Source organism: Zingiber officinale, chromosome 2A (genome assembly GCF_018446385.1).
Source record: "Zingiber officinale cultivar Zhangliang chromosome 2A, Zo_v1.1, whole genome shotgun sequence".
NCBI lineage: Eukaryota > Viridiplantae > Streptophyta > Magnoliopsida > Zingiberales > Zingiberaceae > Zingiber > Zingiber officinale.
The window spans coordinates 51727515-51748255 of NC_055988.1; the positions used below are offsets into that span (position 1 = coordinate 51727515).

Here is a 20741-nt window from a genome sequence, read left to right on the forward strand (position 1 = left end):
CTATGAGGGCTTAGACCCAAAGTGGATAATATCATACCATTGTGGTAATATCTTAATTCTTTTAGTCCTAATAGTTCAATCACTGTAGTGTGTGGGAATTAAACCATGATTGCTGGGGAAAACACTCTGCAATTATATAATCTTGTTCATTGGTAGCAATTGGCAACAAAAGGTGAAATCGTCACCTCGGTGTCCAGGATGGTCCCCCCACTGTCTAGAAGGGAAGTAAATCACGAGAGCTTCATCCAATAATAACAACACATGATAGGAGGGATTGAGGCAACTAGCGGGGATATTCTATATCTGTTGGGAATTGCCCCCAAGCCAATCCCTTATATAAACCAATTGTGCTAGTCCGTAGGGGCATATAATATTTGTTCATTGTAGTAAAAAAGTGATTACGTTCACCTTAGGTGCCCCTCACAATCTGTCTCCAGGTTATGTAATAAGAGATAAATTATAAGGTCATCTTATAGCCGACTACTAAGCGGCTAGGGGGTGGAAGGAGTTTTTCTTCAAGGGCATGCGAGCGTTGGAAATTGATCCTTGCCATATTGTAACAAATATGTCACCCTCTACCCAATTGGGAACCCCTGTAGGGACATATAATTTTTGTTCATTATAGTAAAAGGTGACTACGCCTAATGTTGTCAAAATTGAGAATTTAGGTAAAATCGTTAGAGCAACCATAAAATCGGATCGTAAAACTGAATCATAAAATTGTAAGATTTTACATTATATTTTAAATCAATTTTAAAAGAAACATTGATCATTAAATATTTTAATCCAAATTATAACATAAATCTACATATAAAATATTTTAATTCATATAATAATAAACTACTCATAATTTTAAACTTTTAAACCACCAAATACTTGTCATGAAAATACAACATAAACTTAAATTCAAGTTTAAAGCTTAAGTCCAAAGATAAATAAAACACAAGATAACGAATTAATATAAATAATTCATAGACAAGTGCAAATCTAAAATAGTCCCAAAATGATATCGTTTTGTCCAAAATGGTTCCCTTTTATTAACAACACAAAATCAATAAAATTATCTCAAAAATCATATTTTTACAAGTTTAAATGTGATTTTACAATTTTGCTCTGATTTTATGATTTTGATATGATTTTACGATTTTGATCCGATTTTACTTTAATATATGATTTTATCACGATTTCACTCGATTTCATAGGTAAACTCACGATTTTGTACGAGTTTGCGAGTCAACTCGTGATTTTGATAACATTGACTACGTCCATCTAGACGACGCTTATAATTTATTCTAAGTTATATGAAAGAAGGTAAATTATAGGATTAATTTATAGTAGATGAGAGAAGTTTTTTCATGAAGGTATAGTTGTTACTTATAATAAATGGGCACATTCACGAGGTTTAAGAAAGGTTTATGAATGTTAATGGACTGATTATTGATCGAATAAATATAAATTAATTTGTATTAAGTTGAATATCAAAACGGACATTTAATATTTAATGCTCGTAATAGGGGACACGCAATAATTGACTTTTCTATACAAAATGAAAAAAGCGAAGACCGGATGACTCCTCTTATTCGTAATTTATGGATTAGGAGATAGTCCATTTGTGAATTGATTCATTTTGATGGATTTCATAATTTTAACTTAAACAGAGATAGTCCATCACAAGAGATCAGATCTTATATCCTAAGATTTTCGTATCCTTGTGCCTCCTTATTGATTAGAGCATCTCAATGCAAGCTTTGTGAAAGATTTGTAAAATTGGAAAATCTTACTAGAAAAACTTTTATGATTATGTATGTGAGGTTTGAGATTTTTAATTCAAGAGAGAGGTTTGAGTTTTCAAATCTACTTTTTTTTTTTTTTGAAAGTGAAGCTAGTAATTAATGTACATGATTGACCATTTCCAAATAATTAAAAATAAATTATTTAATGTAACATTTAATTATAATATTTTATTTCATAATAGTTAATAATAATTAATTTTTTCCTTTTGAAAATAAATATATTTGAGATAAGTTAAAAAAATATAGAAATGATTATAATTAAATTAAAATAATAAATTAATTAATTTATTAATTTTAAATTATAAATTTAATTAAATTAAAATCATAAATTTATTAATTAAAAATTATAAATGAATTAAATCAAAATCATAAATTAATTAAAATATTAAATGAAAATTATATAGATATATTAAATGAAAAATTAATAAATAAAAATATATGATTTATAATGTAGGACACAAAAAAAATTGTATGGAGGTTTTTTCATTGTGGAGATAATAATAGGTGTTTATACTTGTGATGTGGCATATTGAAAATTATAAAAAAGCTCATTGAGAGATTTACCATTAGAGATGTCTTAAGAGCTTTTTATACTCGTGATGTGACATATTGGAAATTACAAAAAGAAATTTATTGAAAGATTTAACCATTGAAGATGCCCTTAGAGCATCTCCAATGCAAACTTTGTCATAGGTTTGTAAAATTTAAAAACCTCATTAAAAAAGTTTTTATAAAAAAAAAATGTGGAACCGCCACATCAGCGGCTCCCCTAGAGCCGGTCCCACGGATATGGAGGGAGGTAAATGCAGGTACACAGGTGGAAAGTGCATAGCGGAGACGTTAACCCCAGGCAGTGACACCCCGGGGATCAACCCCTGGACCTTTCAGCCACAGAACCATGCACTCCCCATCTGTGCTACGCCCTGGGGACATTAAAAAAAAAAAAAAGTTTTTATGATTGTATGGATGATGTTTGGGGTTTTTAATTCAAGAGCAGGTTTGAGTTTTCAAATCTGTTTTTTCTTTTGAAGGTGGAGCCAATAATTAATGTACATGATTGATATTTTTTAAATAGTTTAAAAATAAATTATTCGATGAGCTAATTATAATGTTTTAGTTTATAAATAATTAGTAATAATTAAAATTATATATATTTTTTAAAAATAAATATATTTGAGATAAGTTAAAAAAATATACAAATGACTATAATTAAATTAAATTTATAAAACAATTAAATATTAAATAAAATGATAAATTATATTAAATTAAAAATTAAAAATTAAAAATTAATTAATTTATTAATTGTTAAATATAAATAAATTAAATTAAAGATTTTAATTAATTAAAATATCAAATGAAAATTATATAAAGATATTAAATGAAAAAATTGTATCAAATTTTTTTTTTACATTACGGAGAAAATAATAGATTTGTATTGAAATTGATGTAATATGCATGGAGTCATACAATTAGAGAGAATTAAAAAAAAATGCACTCAAAACTTTAATGATATAATGTTAATATGACATGTTAGTATTCTGAAAAAAAAATTCATTCAAAATTTTAATGATTAAAGAATAGATTAGATCATATATCAACAATAAAATATACATAGGAAATACGGAGATAAAAAAAATCTAGGACAGAGGACATCACAATCCATAAATCACAATTAATAGACCATCCCGTCTGCTGGGCTGGGCGCATCTTTCCATGTAGGGCCGGGGCATTCTTTCCATATAGGGCTGCATTTAGTCGATGACGGAGCCCTTGTTTCGTGATTGTCTCTTTTCCCGATTGGGGGTTCCTCGAGTGCGATAGAGGCGGAGAGAAGAAAGGAAGATGGCGGAGACGGCGGCGATGAGCGCTGGGGCAGAGGGTGGAGACGGCGTGCCCCATCAGTTGCAGAGGAAGTGGACGTTCTGGTTCGATAACCTATCTAAGTCCAAGCAGGGCGCAGCCTGGGGATCCTCACTTCGCCAGGTCTACACTTTTGACACCGTCGAGGAGTTCTGGTGGTGCGATCTCTCTCTCTAGGTCGCTCGCTCGGTTTTACTCGAGTTGTTACCTCTAATCTATAATATTAAACTTGTGTTCGATGTTTTGTCTTTTGAATTCCTGATCTTAGTCAACCGCTTGACTGCCCCCCTGCACCCTTTTGGTTCAAATTTGGATAATATTTGTGTTCTCACAACCCTAGTTATCGATTGATTTTAGATCACGATCAATCCCGTATGTGATTATTAAAATTAGGTGCAGATCAAAATAATAAAATGTGAGAAAATAGGCGGAGGTGATATGGATATGTTCAAAGGCGCCTATTAGATTCTATAGTTAGAAGAGAATGGATCATCGTAGAAGGTAAACAAAATTTTAGTTAATCTAATTAAAGAAATAATTGATTTGAATATTAATAATGATATAGTCTTGGTTTCAACTTAATGAAGGATAAGAAGACATGCTACTGACGTGAAATAGATGGGACAGATTCATTTTGATAATGAATCGGAATGAAATTTTTTGGATGTGCATTTGAGAAAAATCTGCAAAGTCGTAAATTAGGATCTTTTCTAATACCTGAAACTGTTTGGGATTATTGCCACTTAGTGAAACTTGAAATGTTATTGCTTGTTAGTGGTACTTTGGCACTCTTATGATTTCCTTCTCTATGCAAAACTATTCAGGTTCAGTCTGGATATCTTTGGAATCATTTTCTTCACATCCTTCTAAATAGCTGAAACTATTATCCTCTTAAATTGTAGTATTATGTATGTATGAGTTTTTTGTTTAATGCCTGCTGTTACATAAGCTGGGATGCCCATCAGAAAGACATCAGTTGAATCAGATACAAAAAATAGAACTTAGAATACGTGTATGGTGCAACAATGCTTATATAAATGAACGTAAATTTACATATTTAGAATTATTAATGGTTGGTAAATAGAAAATTGGATTTTATTATTCTTAGAAATAAATTATTAGCACATTGCTATTAGTCAGTCCTTTGCCTATATAATGATATGACTTTTCATTTTTTCAAAAGCTTGCTCCCAGATGCTCTTTTTCTTTTCCCGGTAAATAATCAACTTCAAACTCATTCGGTAAAACATAAATCTCGTGCGGTAATTTAAATCTAAATCCATAGGATAGGAGTGGAAGCTCATTGCATTAGGAGATTTCTGAATTACTTAGCCTCTTTGGCTATTATCACTCAAGAACATCTGGAGGATGTATAATAATATCATGATGACTAGATGTTCTTAAATGGTTAAATAAATGACATTCACCATCTTGTTCTAAAATAAATACTATTATTTTTTTTTCATAGTTCCAATTTGCTAAATGATTGACATATTTCTTGTAGCCTGCATGATCAAATATTTCGCCCCAGCAAATTGCTTGCTAATGCTGACTTCCACTGTTTCAAGACTGGGATAGAACCCAAATGGGAAGACCCTGAATGCGCAAATGGTGGAAAATGGTCTTTTGTATGTACTAGCAAGGCCTCTCTTGACAACACGTGGCTAGAGACGGTGCGCCAATTGTTTTCAATTCCTTTTGGAGAAATTCATTTTTTTTGGTTTGGATTTATATCCATGTTTTAAGTATCAAAAAAATTATAGTTTGGAGCACAAAAAATTACAACCCAACACTAATTCATGGTCTAGAAAATTGATTATGCAGTTGATGGCTTTGATTGGAGAGCAATTTGATGAAAGTGAGGAAATATGTGGGGTTGTCGCTAGTGTGCGCCAAAGGCAGGACAAGCTTGCATTGTGGACTAAGGCTGCAAACAATGAAGCTGTTCAGGTACTCTCAATCAACTTGAGAGGTGTATGTTATATTTTTAGCAAAATCAAGTGTTATACAACATCATGTTTCTTGCACGTAGATTCTCAATTTAAATACAAGTTTATGATATATGCTACTGTTTTATTGTTTATGCTTTTCTAGCTAATATTGGCACTAAGATATGCAATGTGGTATACTTCTTTTACTTTCATGCTTGTTAATGTTTGTGATTAACCAAGTGGGGTACTGATGTATGCCCAAGGGTTGAAGCTAGGAGAGATCAGTTATCACTTTCGGAGGGCCCAATTACAAGACTGCGGGCAAAGCGTTTCCAGGAAGCACTAAATGGGTTAATCAAAGAACATTAGACGGACTATGAGCAAGGAGAGACCAAGATAATCCCAACTGCTAGTCGTGGCCTAATCCACGTAATTGGGCATAACAATCCATGACTCGGCCACGCTTATCGGAAGAACTCTAATAAGCATGGGAACTCGTTCATGCATGAAGACTTAAGTATTTTAGATTGTTTAATGAAGCATGCGACTTGGGACTCTAATTGTGCATGTATTTATTTTGTTTTGGGTTCCTAGCTAGCTTGCATGAGGCATGCCACATTGGGACTCTAATTGTGCATGCACTTATCTTGTACTTTTCCTTGTTCACTCCCATTATATAAGGGAGGGGCATCTTAGTATGAAGCAACTCAGTTTTTGATGAGATTGTGTGCTCTCTTAGTTCTTGAAAGGACTTTATGAACTTATCGAGTTTACTCTCGTGGCGTTCAACCCATTGAAACCTATCACCCCGGGTGTGGCGTTTCTTTCCTTCGTAGGTTTAGTTCGTGCCAGTTCTTGGTTATGGGTCAAGACTCACACTCTTGTCATCTAGTTCTTGGGGCTCTATCCACCTTTGTCTCGTGTTCCATCACATTTGTTGGTAGGGTTCGTATCATCTGGTATCAGAGCTTTGGTTTAAAGGCAAGTGCAAATCTATCTTTACTTGTTGTTCAACCAAAAGCAAAAAAAAAATCGTGAAAAAAAGAGAAGAGAGCGCAACGAAAAGAAAAAAAGAAGAAGAAGAAGAAAGCGCAGAAAAAAAAAGTCTGCTTATGCGAATCGAAGTAAATTGTTTTCAACAATCCCTTTCTTGTTTTCCTTACTCTCAAACTTCTACTCTTTCATTTTCTCTTAAAACTCTGCCATCATAAGTTTCGGTGGTATCTTTTGAATTGCTACTTGATATTCCGATTTGATCTAGAGTTTGATTAAGAACTAAGAGATATCATCAATTGAGAGCTTACCACCCAAACGTGAGTTGAATGCTTCTGAGGTTTTCTTTCATTTTGCAGCCATGTCCAACAACCAGGAGGATGGAGCAAATGAGGGGTCTAGGCCACTTCCGAACTTGCAACTGCAAGCATTGATGGGGGAGATGCAGTGAATGATGAAGGCGGAATTAGAATCTATCCATGAGAGGTTGGATCGGGTGGAGGATGGGATATCAAGAAGACATCAACACGACCGTATTACTAGACCACAACGAAGACATGCCCAAGGGATTGATGTCGAAGAAGATGAAGAGGTTATTGTGGAAGACTTTGATGAGCAAAACTACAATCGGGGTAGGATTGGATATCGAGGAGATAGAAACAGAACTAGAAGAAATAATGATTTACGAGGGATTAAGATGAAGATTCCAACCTTCTAAGGGAGAAATGACCCAGAAGCTTACTTGGAATGAGAAACTAAGATGGAAATGATGTTTGACTGTCATGAATTTTCAGAGTTTAAAAAGGTGAAGTTAGCTTCCATTGAATTCACTAAGTACGCTATTATTTGGTGGGATCAAGTGGTGATGATTCGGAGAAGGAATAGAGAGCAACCTGTACCCACTTGGGAGGAGATGAAAGTGCTTATGAGAAGGAGATTTGTACCCATCCATTATTATAGAAGCTTATATTAGCGGCTTCAAAGGTTATCTCAAGGCTCCAAAAGTGTGGATGAATATTTCAAGGAGATGGAGTTGTCCATGATTCGATCTAATGTCGACGAAGATCGGGAAGCCACCATGGCCAGGTTTTTACATGGTTTAAACCCTGAAATTTCAATATTATTGAATTACAACATTATGTTGAGCTGTCAGATATGGTCCACCAAGCACAAAAAGTGGAAGAACAACTCAAGAGGACAACCAATGATTACTCACGGCACATGGCGGACAGCTCCAAGAAAGGAGGAACAACCTCAAAATAAGTCAAAGTTTGAACCCTTCAAGAAGCTCAAACCCACACCATCTACTACTCAAGGCAATCGCGAGCCCATTTCCTCCAAAACTCGTGATATCAAGTGTTTTAAATATTAAGGGCATGATCATATAGCTAGTCAATGTGTGAATAAAAGGGTGATGGTAATAAACACCCAAGGTGAACTTGAGTCAGAAGATGAGGATGAAATAGTTAAAGAAGTGCCACAAAAAGAGGACAGTGATGATGAACAACATGCTGTTGTTGCCTGTCGGAGACTTGTTGGTGGCCCGACGAGTTCTCAATCTACAAGTTAAGAAGGAAGAAGGTAATCAAAGGGAGAACTTGTTTCATACCCGTTGCTTTGTCAATAACAAGGTTTGCAGTGTTATTATTGATTGCGGGAGTTGCACTAATGTGGCAAGTACTGATTTGGTGGAGAAATTGTCACTACCAACTCAGAAACATTCACGTCCTTATCGACTCCAGTGGCTAAACGATTGTGGTGAAATCAAAGTAACAAAACAAGTCTTAGTAGCAATTTCCATTGGCAAATATGAGGATGAGCTGTTGTGTGACGTGGTTCCCATGCATGCATGCCATCTATTGTTAGGGAGACCTTGGCAATTCGATTGAAAGGTAACACATGATGACCTCACAAATAGGTATGCTTTTAGTCTGAAGGGACAATTTATTATTCTTGTACCATTAACTCCAAGACAAGTTATGGAGGACCGATTGAGATTACAAAAAGCAAATGAAAAGAAGAGAGAAAAAGAAATTGAGAGAAAAATATTGAGAAAAAAGAAATCGAGGAAAGGAAAAATGAGAGGAAAGAAAATGAGAGGAAAGAGACAAAAGGAGAGGGCAAGGAAAAAAAGGAGAGAGAAAGAAAAATAGTTTTTATGCAAAAAAAAAAAAGTGAGATCAAACGAGCTTTGTTTACAAATCCCCTTATCCTTTTGTATAAGGACGCACTCCTGAGCACTAACGACCTTAATGGTTCTTTGCCTAGTGTTATTGTTTCTCTCTTACAGGAATTCGAGGTTATCTTTCCTGAAGAGGTTCCGCATGGTTTACCTCCAATTAGAGGAATTGAGTACCAAATCGACTTCATACCCGGTGCATCCATTCCAAATCGACTTGCCTATAGAAGCAATCCGGAGGAAGCAAAGGAACTTTAGAGATAAGTTAATGAATTATTAGAAAAGGGGTATGTTTGAGAAAGTATGAGCCCTTGCGTCGTGCCTGTGTTACTAGTTCCTAAGAAGGATGGAACATGGAGGATGTGTGTAGATTGTCGAGCCATCAACAACATCACGGTAGAGTATCGCCATCCAATTCCTAGGATTGATGATATACTTGATGAATTGCATGGTTCTTGTGTGTTCACAAAAATTGATCTTAGAAGTGGATATCATCAGATTAGGACGAAGGAAGGTGATGAATGGAAGACTAGTTTTAAAACCAGTATGACTTATATGAATGGTTAGTTATGCCTTTTGGCTTAACTAATGCTCCTAACACTTTTATGTGTTTGATGAACCATGTTTTACGTGCTTTCTTAGGAAAATTTGGAGTTGTGTATTTTGATGACAGTTTGATTTATAGCAGAAGCTTAGAAGAGCATGTTACACATTTAAGGTTAATTTTGAGTGTGCTAAAAGAAAAAAAGCTTTTTGCTAACCTCGTTAAATGCTCCTTTTGTACGGAGAAAGTCGTGCTTCTTGGTTTTGTTGTTAGTACTAAAGGCGTTGAGATGGATGAGGAAAAGGTGAAAGCAATCTAAGAGTGGCCAACGCCGACAACAATTAGCCAAGTGAGGAGTTTCCATGGATTGACTAGTTTGTATTGACGGTTTGTTCATGATTTTAGCAATATTGCAGCTCTTCTTACTAAAGTCATCAAGAAAAATGAGTCATTTAAGTGGGGAGAGGAGCAAGAGAGGGCCTTCAACACTTTGAAAGAAAAGCTAAGTTCTGCTCTTTTACTAATCCTACTAGATTTTTCTAAAACCTTTGAAATCGAATGTGATGCTTCTGGTGTTGGTATAGGTGCTGTGTTTATGCAGGAGATGAGACTCATTGCTTACTTCAGTGAGAAGTTGAGTGGAGCCACTTTCAACTATCCCACATATGACAAGGAGATGTATGCATTGGTGAAAGCATTGGAGACATGGCAACCTTACCTATGGCCAAAAGAATTCGTGATTCACACATATCATCAATCTCTAAAGCATTTGAAGAGCCAACATAAGTTGAATCGACGCCATGCTAAATGGGTAAAATTCATTGAGACCTTTTCTTATGTGATCAAATACAAGCAAGGAAAGGAGAACGTAGTTGCTGATGCACTATCTCGAAGGTATGCTTTACTGTCCACTTTAGATACGAAGCTACTTGGATTTGAATATATCAAGGATTTATATACTAACAATACTGATTTTTCTGATGTGTTCAAAGCATGCAATAAGGTTGCATTTGGTAAGTTTTATAGGCATGATGAGTTTTATTTCGTGAAAATAGATTGTGTGTGCCTATGTGTTCGTTACGTGAATTGATCACTAGGGAAGCCAATGGTGGTGGTTTGATGGGTCATTTTGGCGTTATTAAGACTTTAGGGGTTTTACAAGATCATTTCTTTTGGCCTCATATGAAACGTGACGTGGAAAGAATCTGTGAGAAGTGCATCACTTGCAAACAAGCTAAATCTAAATTGAAATCCCATGGCTTGTATACTCCTTTGCTTATACCTAGTGAATCTTCGACTGATATTCCAATGGACTTTGTTTTGGGATTTACCCCGGACCAAGAGGGGGAGAGATTCAATTTTTGTTGTGGTAGATAGATTCTCCAAAATAACACATTTCATTCCATGTCATAAAACCGATGATGGGAGAGATTCAATTTTTGTTGTGGTAGATAGATTCTCCAAAATAACACATTTCATTTCATGTCATAAAACCGATGATGCATCGCATATAGCTGAATTGTTCTTTAAAGAGGTTATTAGGTTGTATGGCATGTCTAGGACCAATGTCTCTGATAGGGATACAAAGTTTTTGAGTTATTTTTGGAAGACTTTGTGGGGGGGGGGGGGGGGGGAATTAGGAACTAAATTGTTGTTCTTTACTACGTGTCACCCCTAAACTGATGAGCAAACTGAAGTGGTCAATCGAATTTTGTCCTTTTTACTTCGTGCAGTCATTAATAATAATTTGAGAATATGGGAAGATTGTCTACCTCATGTTGAATTTGCTTACAATAGGAGTGATCCTGTCTGAGAGCTTACGAGATGAAGCACTGGGTGGCGACGGGTGATGGCGGATTCTGATACCAATGAACAAGAGAGGATCCGAGAAAACCACAGCGGACCTCACTCACACTTGAGGATAAGATAACCAATCCGAGAAAACCAAAGCGGATCTTATGAATAATACCTCACGAAAGAGAACGCCAGTGAGATGGCTCCAAGGATCAGCAAAAACTTGACAACAAGATGGATGAAGCGATCTCGTGATCCTGCGCACAATGAGACTAACCGACAAAGCGTTAGTGACCTAAGACCGGGGTGGGAATCCCTGGCTAGGCCCTCCGATGCTCAAGTTAGCATCCGGCGAGAAAAAGAAGTAATGTGGAAGAAGATGAAAATTATGGTTTGAGTTGTGTCAGAATGATTTCAATTTGATTATGAGCCAATTTTGTCGCGAATTGGGCATCAAACAATGAAGTACCAAACCCCTCCTACGCTAATGTAGCATAGGAATGACTCGGGTCGTCCGCCAACGAGAGCAACGATAGGATGGTAAACTTAGGATCGTATGTTATTTCTATTTTTTTGAAGTTTTCAATACGGAAAAGGGGGTTTGGATTTTGATATAAATCTAACAAATGAAAGGCAAAGCAAGTAGGAAATTAATCTAGTGTTGAAATGAAATCTAACTAAGTGCCCACAATTAATCCACAACGCATTGTCACTCTACGCTATGGGTTAATCATCAACACGATTAAACTAAGAAATGAAATAGCAAAGCATTAAATAAAACCTAATCTAATTAATGAAAGACGATGCAAGTAAAGAAAACTGTCTATTCTAACTGACTATTGAAGATTTTCCTACATCGCATTGTCAAACTACGATACAAGATTATCTATCAATGGGCATAACATGAAGTAAAGCATTAACGAAATTAAGAATGTAATGAAGCCTAAAGCATGTAATGAAAGTCTAAACTAATCTATCCTAATTGCATTCAATCAAAATTAGAACTTAACGAAATTTAAAGAACAAGACAAAATAAGAATTAAACAAACTAAAATGCATCAAAATAAACCTAACTAATGGTTGAAGCAATTTATCGAACACGTTGCGTGCATAAATCTAATTAAGCAAAGTATGTGCAATTTAAATATGGAAATAAAGTTCAATACAAGCATTCAACCACAAAACATCAACAAAACAAACATAAGTAATGCACAAGAAATAAACTAAGAAAACTAAACTAATCCAACCACAATTCACGTTTCAACTACCGATTCTAACGACTATCTTTTGCCATCCCACGAAAGACCCGGCTCCGAACCCCGAAAACCGGTGGACAGTAGCTCACTGCCGGTTGCTACTAGCTTCAACGATGACGTAGATGAATGCAATCTTCCAACGAAGAACCCTTCTGTTGGAAGTTGATTGGAAATGGATGGACTGCCGGACCTCTGCTCTGTCGCCTTCTTCTTCCTCTGGCCGTCTGAACCCCAAAAAAACAGAGAAGTCGGAAGGTGAAGGATCTCACCGGAGAACCCCTCCGGTGAGGTGGATGACCGGAATCGCTGTCGAAGCTCGCTGCTCCCTCCACTTGTGCTCGCTGCCGTCGCCGTTGGAAATCGAAAGGAGAAGGGGTGGACTGTGGTTGGCCGGCCGGCGGCAGTGAAGAGAAGAAGAGGAAACGCTGTCGGTCGGAGAGAAGAAAGAAAGAGAGAAAGGAAGGCGCCGGTGGTCTCGCGTGCCCTAGCCCGCGCAGGAGGAAGTCGCGAACAGTCCTTCCATTTCCAGTCAACTTCCAACGGAGGGGTTCTTCGTTGGAAGATTGCATTCATCTACGTCGTCGTTGAAGCTAGCAGCAACCGGCAGTGAGCTACTGTCCACCTGTTTTCGGGGTTCGGAGCTGGGTCTTTCGTGTGACGGCGAAAGATAGTCGTTGGAATCGGTAGTTGAAACGTGAATTATGGTTAGATTAGTTTAGCTTTCTTAGTTTATTTCCTGTGCATTGCTTATGTTTGTTTTGTTGATGTTTTGTGGTTGAATGCTTGTATTGAACTTTATTTCCATGTTTGAATTGCACATACTTTACTTAATTAGATTTATGCACGCAACGTGTTCGATAAATTGCTTCAACCATTAGTTAGGTTTATTTTGATGCATTTTAGTTTGTTTAATTCTTGTTTTGTTTTGTTCTTTAAATTTCGTTAAGTTCTAGTTTTGATTGAATGCAATTACGATAGATTAGTTTAGACTTTCATTACATGCTTTAGGCTTCATTACATTCTTAATTTCATTAATGCTTTACTTCATGTTATGCCCATTGATAGATAATCTTGTATCGTAGTGTGACAATGCGATGTAGGAAAATCTTCAATAGTCAGTTAGAATAGACATAGTTTTCTTTACTTGCATCGTCTTTCATTTATTAGATTATGTTTTATTTAATGCTTTGTTATTTCATTTCTTAGTTTAATCGTGTTGATGATTAACCCATAGCGTAGAGTGACAATGCGTTGTGGATTAATTGTGGACACTTAGTTAGATTTCATTTCAACACTAGATTAATTTCCTACTTGCTTTGCCTTTCATTTGTTAGATTTATATCAAAATCCAAACCCCCTTTTCCGTATTGAAAACTTCAAAAAAATAGAAATAACATACGATCCTAAGTTTACCATCCTATCGTTGCTCTCGTTGGCGGACGACCCGAGTCATTCCTATGCTACATTAGCGTAGGAGGGGTTTGGTACTTCATTGTTTGATGCCCAATTCGCGACAAAATTGACTCATAATCAAATTGAAATCATTCTGACAAAACTCAAACCATAATTTTCATCTTCTTCCACATTACTTCTTCTTCTCGCCGGAGGCTAACTTGAGCGTCGGAGGGCCTAGCCAGGGATTCCTATCCTGGTCTTTGGTCACTAACGCTTTGTCGGTTAGTCTCATTGTGCGCAAGATCACGAGATCGCTTCATCCATCTGGTTGTCGAGTTTTTGCTGATCCTTGGAGCCATCTCACCAGCGTTCTCTTTCGTGAGGTATTATTCATAAGATCCGCTTTGGTTTTCTCGGATTGGTTATCTTATCCTCAAGTGTGAGTGAGGTCCGCTGTGGTTTTCTCGGATCCTCTCTTCTTCATCGGTATCAGAATTCGCCATCACCCGTCGCCACCCAGTGCTTCATCTCGTAAGCTCTCAAACATGATCAAATTTTCATCTTCCACATTACTTCTTCTCGCCGGAGGCTAACTTGAGCGTCGGAGGGCCTAGCCAGAGATTCCCACCTCGGTCTTAGGTCACTAACGCTTTGTCAGTTAGTCTCATAGTGCGCAGGATCACGAGATCGCTTCATCCATCTGGTTGTTGAGTTTTTGCTGATCCTTGGAGCCATTTCACCGGCGTTCTCTTTCATGTGGTATTATTCATAAGATCCGCTTTGGTTTTCTCGGATTGGTTATCTTATCCTCAATTGTCGAGTTTTTGCTGATCCTTGGAGCCATCTCACCGGCGTTCTCTTTCGTGAGGTATTATTCATAAGATCTGCTTTGGTTTTCTCGCCACCCAGTGCTTCATCTTGTAAGCTCTCAGACAGGATCAAATTTTCATCTTCCACATTACTTCTTCTTCTCGTCGGAGGCTAACTTGAGCGTCGGAGGGCCTAACTAGGGATTCCCACTCCGGTCTTAGATCACTAACGCTTTGTTGGTTAGTCTCATTGTGTGCAGGATCACGAGATCACTTCATCCATCTGGTTGTCGAGTTTTTCCTGATCCTTGGAGCCATCTCACCGGCGTTCTCTTTCGTGATACGAGTTATGAAGAAGGGACCCATTTTTCTAGCAAAGGAGGAAATAATATCGGTTGAACAGCAGGGCTCGTGTAAGTTCGACGGGTAGAGGCCGATCGAGCGAAAGAGGTCGACCGAGTGCCTAGGTTCGGTCGTCCAGGACAGGTCGAGCAGGAATAACCGGTCGAGCAAAAGAAGCATTTAGGCTCGCAGCAGTGCTCGTGTGAGTTCGGCGGGTAGAGGTCGATCGAGCGAAAGAGGTTGACCGAGTGCCTAGGTTCGACCGTCCAGGACAGGTCGTGCAGGAACAACCGGTCGAGCAAAAGAAGCAGTTAGGCTCGCAGCAGTGCTCGTGTAAGTTTGGCGGCTAGAGGTCGATCGAGCGAAAGAGGCTGACCGAGTACCTAGGTTCGACCGTCCAGGACAGGCCGAGCAGGAACAATCGGTTGAGCAAAAGAAGCATTTAGGCTCGCAGCAGTGCTCGTGTAAGTTTGGCGGTTAGAGGTTGATCGAGCGAAAGAGCCTGACCGAGTGCCTAGGTTCGACCGTCTAGGACAAGCCAAGCAGGAACAATCGGTCGAGCAAAAGAAGCATTTAGGCTCGCAGCAGTGCTCGTGTAAGTTTGGCGACTAGAGGTTGATCGAGCGAAAGAGGCTGACCGACTGCCTAGGTTCGATCGTCCAGGACAGGCCGAGTAGGAACAATCGGTCGAGCAAAAGAAGCATTTAGGCTCGCAGCAGTGCTCGTGTGAGTTCGGCGGGTAGAGGCCGATTGAGCGAAAGAGGCCGACCGAGTGCCTAGGTTCGACCGTCCAGGACAGGCTGAGCAGGAACAACCGGTCGAACAAAAGAAGCAGTTAGGCTCGCAGCAGTGTTCGTGTGAGTTCGGCGCGTAGAGGCCGATCGAGCGAAAGAGGCCGACCGAGTGCCTAGGTTCGACCGGCTGGGACAGGCTGAGCAGGAACAACCGGTCGAGCAAAAGAAGCATTTAGGCTCGCAGCAGTGCTCGTGTGAGTTCGGCGGGGAAAGGTCGATCGAGCGAAAGAGGTTGACCCAGTCTTATGCCATTTAAACTTCTCATAAACTTTGACACATAAGTCATAGAAGGTTTAAGTACTTTGTAATTATATGAAGGTTTAATTAATTTGGCGGGAAATGTCTTTTAGAAGCTCATATAGGTATGCTAAACGACAAAGAAGGTATATCTGGGGTATGAAAAAGATTCCTTAAACTATTTTCACAAGTAATACTTACGTCATTTCATAACGAACTCTAACAAACCGGGGTCCACCTCATGACTGTGGAGGTCAAGTGAGGTGGTATAAAAAGGGGAATCCTCTCCACTGGCCAGACAAGTAATCATTCTGACATAACTCAAACCCCTTCCACATTACTTCTTCTTCTCACCGGAGGCTAACTTGAGCGTCGGAGGGCCTAGCCAGGGATTCCCACCCCGGTCTTAGGTCATTAACGCTTTGTCGGTTAGTCTCATTGTGCGATCACGAGATCGCTTCATCCATCTGGTTGTCGAGTTTTTGCTGATCCTTGGAGCCATCTCACCGGCGTTCTCTTTCGTGATGTATTATTCATAAGATCTGCTTTTGTTTTCTCAGATTGGTTATCTCATCCTCAAGTGTGAGTGAGGTCCTCTGTGGTTTTCTCGGATCCTCTCTTGTTCATCGGTATCAGAATCCGCCATCACTCGTCGCCACCCAGTGCTTCATCTCGTAAGCTCTCAGACAGGATCAAGGAATATACATTCTGCGACTCAATTTTCTCCATTTGAAATTGTTTATGGTTTCAATCCCTTTTCACTATTAGATTTGATTCCTTTAGTTGTAAGTGAGCATATAAACTTAGATGGTAAGCAGAAGGCCGAATTCGTAAGAAGATTCATGAACAAGCACGACTGAATATTGAGAAAAGAATCCAGCAATACATGCAACAAGCTAACAAGGGGCGCAAGAAAATTGTATTTGAACCAAGAGAATGAGTTTGGTTGCACCTCCGAAAGGAGCGATTTCTGGACAAATGTCGTTCTAAACTTTTACCTCGAGGGGATGCCCCATTTCAAGTATTAGAGCGCATCAATGATAATGCCTACAAACTTGAACTACCAGGTGAATATGGCGTACATTCTACTTTTAATGTTGCTGACTTATCCTCGTTTGATGCAGGTGATGATTTGATGACAAATCCTTTTCAAGGAGAGAATGATGTATGTCCAAGGGTTGAAGATAGGAGAGATCAGTTTTACTTTCGGAGGGTCCAATTACAAGACTGCGGGGCAAAGCATTTCAAGGAAGCACTAAATGGGCTAATCAAAGAACATTGGGCGGACTATGAGCAAGGAGAGACCAAGATAATCCCAACTGTTAGTCGTGGTCTAATCCACGTAATCGGGCATAACCATCCATGACTTAGCCACGTTTAACGGAAGAACGTTAATAAGCATGAGACCTCGTTCATGCATCAAGACTTAAGTATTTTAGATTGTTTAATGAAGCATGCGACTTGAGACTCTAATTGTGCATGCATTTATTTTGTTTTGGGTTCCTAGATAGCTTGCATGAGACATGCCACATTGGGAATCTAATTGAGCATGCACTTATCTTGTACTTTTCCTTGTTTACTCCCATTATATAAGGGAGGGACATCTTAGTATGAAGCAACTCAGTTTTTGGTGAGATTGTTTGCTCTCTTAGTTCTTGAAAGGACTTTATGAACTTATTGAGTTTACTCTCATGGCATTCAACCCATCGAAACCTATCACCCCGGGTGTGGCGTTTCTTTCCTTCGTAGGCTTGGTTCGTGCCAGTTCTTGGTTACGGGTCAAGACTCACACTCTTGTCATCTAGTTCTTGGGGCTCTATCCACCTTTGTCTTGGATTCCATCACATTTGTTGGGTACATTGGTTCTTTACCAGATACTTGTTCTGGTGTTGTTGTAGAAAGAAAATCCTTCTATTTCGGCTTTTGTTCCGAGCCTCTTGATGTTTGATGTGTAAAATGTATTCGCAGTATAACCAAAGTTAGCTCAGAGATATTCACTTGTCCTGCTTATTCAATTTTATGCTTTTAACCTTGGATTAATTATAGGGTGACTACATGAGGATCAATTTTTCCTTGCAGTATCAAGCTAACTCTATGATTTGGTCAATGAACCCATCATTTGGTCAAGCCATATTGATTTTTCTTTTCTTTTCAATAGTGACATAGCCATGTATTTTAGTGTATTAGAAGCTTTATTTCCTTGCAGTATCAAGCTAACACTATGAAGTCATTTTATGCAGATGAGTATCGGAAGGAAGTGGAAAGAAATCATCGACTTTAATGATAAGATTGCCTACAGCTTCCACGTACATACCCTCTCAACTTGTATCTCTAATATTTTGTCTATTATCTCATGCCATGAGCTTCCATGCATTTTGCAATAGACCTGGATCCAGTTTTTAAACAATTTTGTCGAATCTACTAGTTCCTCTGAACAGATAACAAAATGAAATGGCGGCATCATCCAATTTTAACATTCATTAATTTGATCTCATTTACTTATTGGTTTAGGATGACTCCAAAAGGGACAAGTCAAGCAGAGGCGGTCGTTACAATGTCTAAACAATGTCAGGTAGCGATGAAGTCTATCACTAGTTGATTATTTGAACGTTTTGTACCCAAACACTTCGAAAGTTCCCCAGTTTTTGTCTTTCAAAATTTGCTCAATGACTATTCCTGTTAATTTGATACTTTACTATGAGTTTGTCAATGTTGCCTGCGTTTGATAGCAATCTTAGGCTATAAATGAAAGTATGGAAAACGAATGAAACTTCTCTCATAAATCAAGGTATTGTTATGTCTATACCTTCAATCAAAAGCAACTTCTCCTTTATCATCCTCCACGTGAAATAGAAAAGAACTCTACAGGTGAACTGAACTCTACAGCTGTACTTCAAGCCAGGAATTCAATCCTTGGCACCTATCACCTAGATAAACTATGCTCTCAATGATTTAAATCTAAAGCTTTTAGGAATCAAGGTCCTTCAATTGTATTATTTGGATATGCGAGTGCAGTGCAATGGCCTTGCCTTTATGTTTGTTGAATTCCCCCGCGCCCGCACACTCCTGCGTAAGAGCCTCCTTGCCTTCATTTGCATTGGCCATCGTTACCCTGTTGATAGGCAGTTATTTGCTCATTGGTTGATTAATAGACAAAGATCAAAAGAATGATCCAAATTAAAAGAAATATCAAATTAGTGTTTTTTTTAATAATTAAAAAGACAGTCCCTCGTGTATTTTGTTGTCAAAATCTCTCTCTCGTTGTAATAGTTATTGATAGTTGTTATAATAAATAAAAGAGTAATTGCTACCATGTGTAAAAATTATTATGTACAAAAGTTATTATATCATTGTTATAACATATAGAAATTATTATGTAGTTGTTATAATATGTAATATTTGATATAATATTATTGTTGTGTCGTAATAATTATTTAGTAGTTTTTATAATTATTTTTTAAGTGATTTTGATAAAGTCGGTAAAGAATATTGATACGGGTTATGAAGAAGGGACCCATTTTTCTAGCAAAGGAGGAAATAATATCGGTTGAACAGTAGGACTCGTGTAAGTTCGGTGGGTAGAGGCCGATCGAGCGAAAGAGGTTGATCGAGTGCCTAGGTTCGACCGTCCAGGACAGGCCGAGTAGGAACAACCGGTCGAGCAAAAGAAGCATTTAGGCTCGCAGCAGTGCTCGTGTGAGTTCGGCGGGTAGAGGCCGATCGAGCGAAAGAGGTTGACCGAGTGCCTAGGTTCGACCGTCCAGGACAGGTCGAGCAGGAACAACCGGTCGAGCAAAAGAAACAGTTAGGCTCGTAGCAGTGCTCGTATAAGTTCGGCGGGTAGAGGTCGATCGAGTGAAAGAGGTCGGCCAAATGCCTAAGTTCGGTCGTCCAGGACAGGTCGAGCAGGAACAACCGGTCGAGCAAAAGAAGCATTTAGGCTCGCAGCAGTGCTCGTGTGAGTTCAGCGGGTAGAGGTCGATCGAGCGAAAGAGGCCGACCGAGTGCCTAGGTTCGGCCATCCAGGACAGGCTTGTAACACCTATAGGATCCCTAACAATTTTATATAAATTATTGCATGATTAAAATAGACTTTATGTAGACTTTTCAAAAATAAAGAGCAAAAAGAACCAAAAAGAGGCATGATCAAGGTTTGAACCTTGAACCTCTTGGTAAGTGGTTGTAGGTGATAACCAGTAGCCCCAGCAGGGGTGTGCTGTTAGGAAGAGAAGGGAGATTTTAGTTAAGGGTGGTGAAAGTGAAGACCCCTTTCACTTAGAAGGAAAAGTTTGAGTTTCCTTCTTCCTTCCCAATGAAAAGATGGTTTTGCCTTCTTCCTTCATTTAGCATAAATAAGAGAAATGAAAGGAAAATTTCATTTTTTTCTTCTTCCTTCCTCCTTCTCCTTCCTCCACCGAAAATTCAAGCCTTTCTTCCCTCATTGCCGAAATCAAGCTAAGAGCCTTCTTCCTAGGAAAACTTCTCAAGCAAGGGTACTATTTCTTAGTAAACCAAGCGAAAGGATGTAAGTATTCCTCTCACCTGCAGTACAAGTAGCTTACATATGCTTCTATGTTTAAATGTTGCTTGAAAAACCTAGGGTCTTGCCTTTAGGTTTCGGCCAAGGATGGATAAAAGGTTTAGAGAAAAGTTTTGAAACCTAACTATGCTTGTTCATGACTTCTTATGATGTATGATCTCCTATATGATGTTAGTTTAAGTTTTCATGCCATATGTTACTTGAAAAGTTAGAACCATCTCCTTTACGTTTCGGCCAAGGAGAGATAAAAGGTTTAGAGAAAAGTTTTGAAACC

At 38.3% G+C, this 20741-nt stretch overlaps 1 protein-coding gene across 2 annotated transcripts; it reads left to right on the plus strand.

The window, feature by feature from the left end:
- Positions 1–3530: 3530 nt before the first annotated feature.
- Positions 3531–18637, plus strand: LOC122041114 (eukaryotic translation initiation factor-like). Of its 2 annotated transcripts, XM_042600701.1 has the most exons (5): positions 3531–3811; positions 5158–5326; positions 5478–5603; positions 18168–18233; positions 18439–18637. In XM_042600701.1, exons 1-5 carry the CDS (start codon positions 3636–3638, stop codon positions 18487–18489), a joined length of 588 nt encoding a protein of 195 aa, XP_042456635.1. In that variant the 5' UTR covers positions 3531–3635; the 3' UTR covers positions 18490–18637. The 2 variants fall into 2 exon arrangements, with proteins under 2 accessions (XP_042456635.1, XP_042456636.1); XM_042600702.1 differs by lacking the exon at positions 18439–18637 and having other exon boundaries at positions 17052–18230.
- Positions 18638–20741: the final 2104 nt, after the last annotated feature.

Bases quoted from the DNA above. Each gene is read 5' to 3' on its own strand.
- LOC122041114 (XM_042600701.1), top strand. From the start codon at position 3,636: ATGGCGGAGACGGCGGCGATGAGCGCTGGGGCAGAGGGTGGAGACGGC. The intron at 5,327-5,477 runs GTGCGCCAATTG...TTGATTATGCAG, and splicing joins ACAACACGTGGCTAGAGACG to TTGATGGCTTTGATTGGAGA. The intron at 5,604-18,167 runs GTACTCTCAATC...CATTTTATGCAG, and splicing joins CAAACAATGAAGCTGTTCAG to ATGAGTATCGGAAGGAAGTG.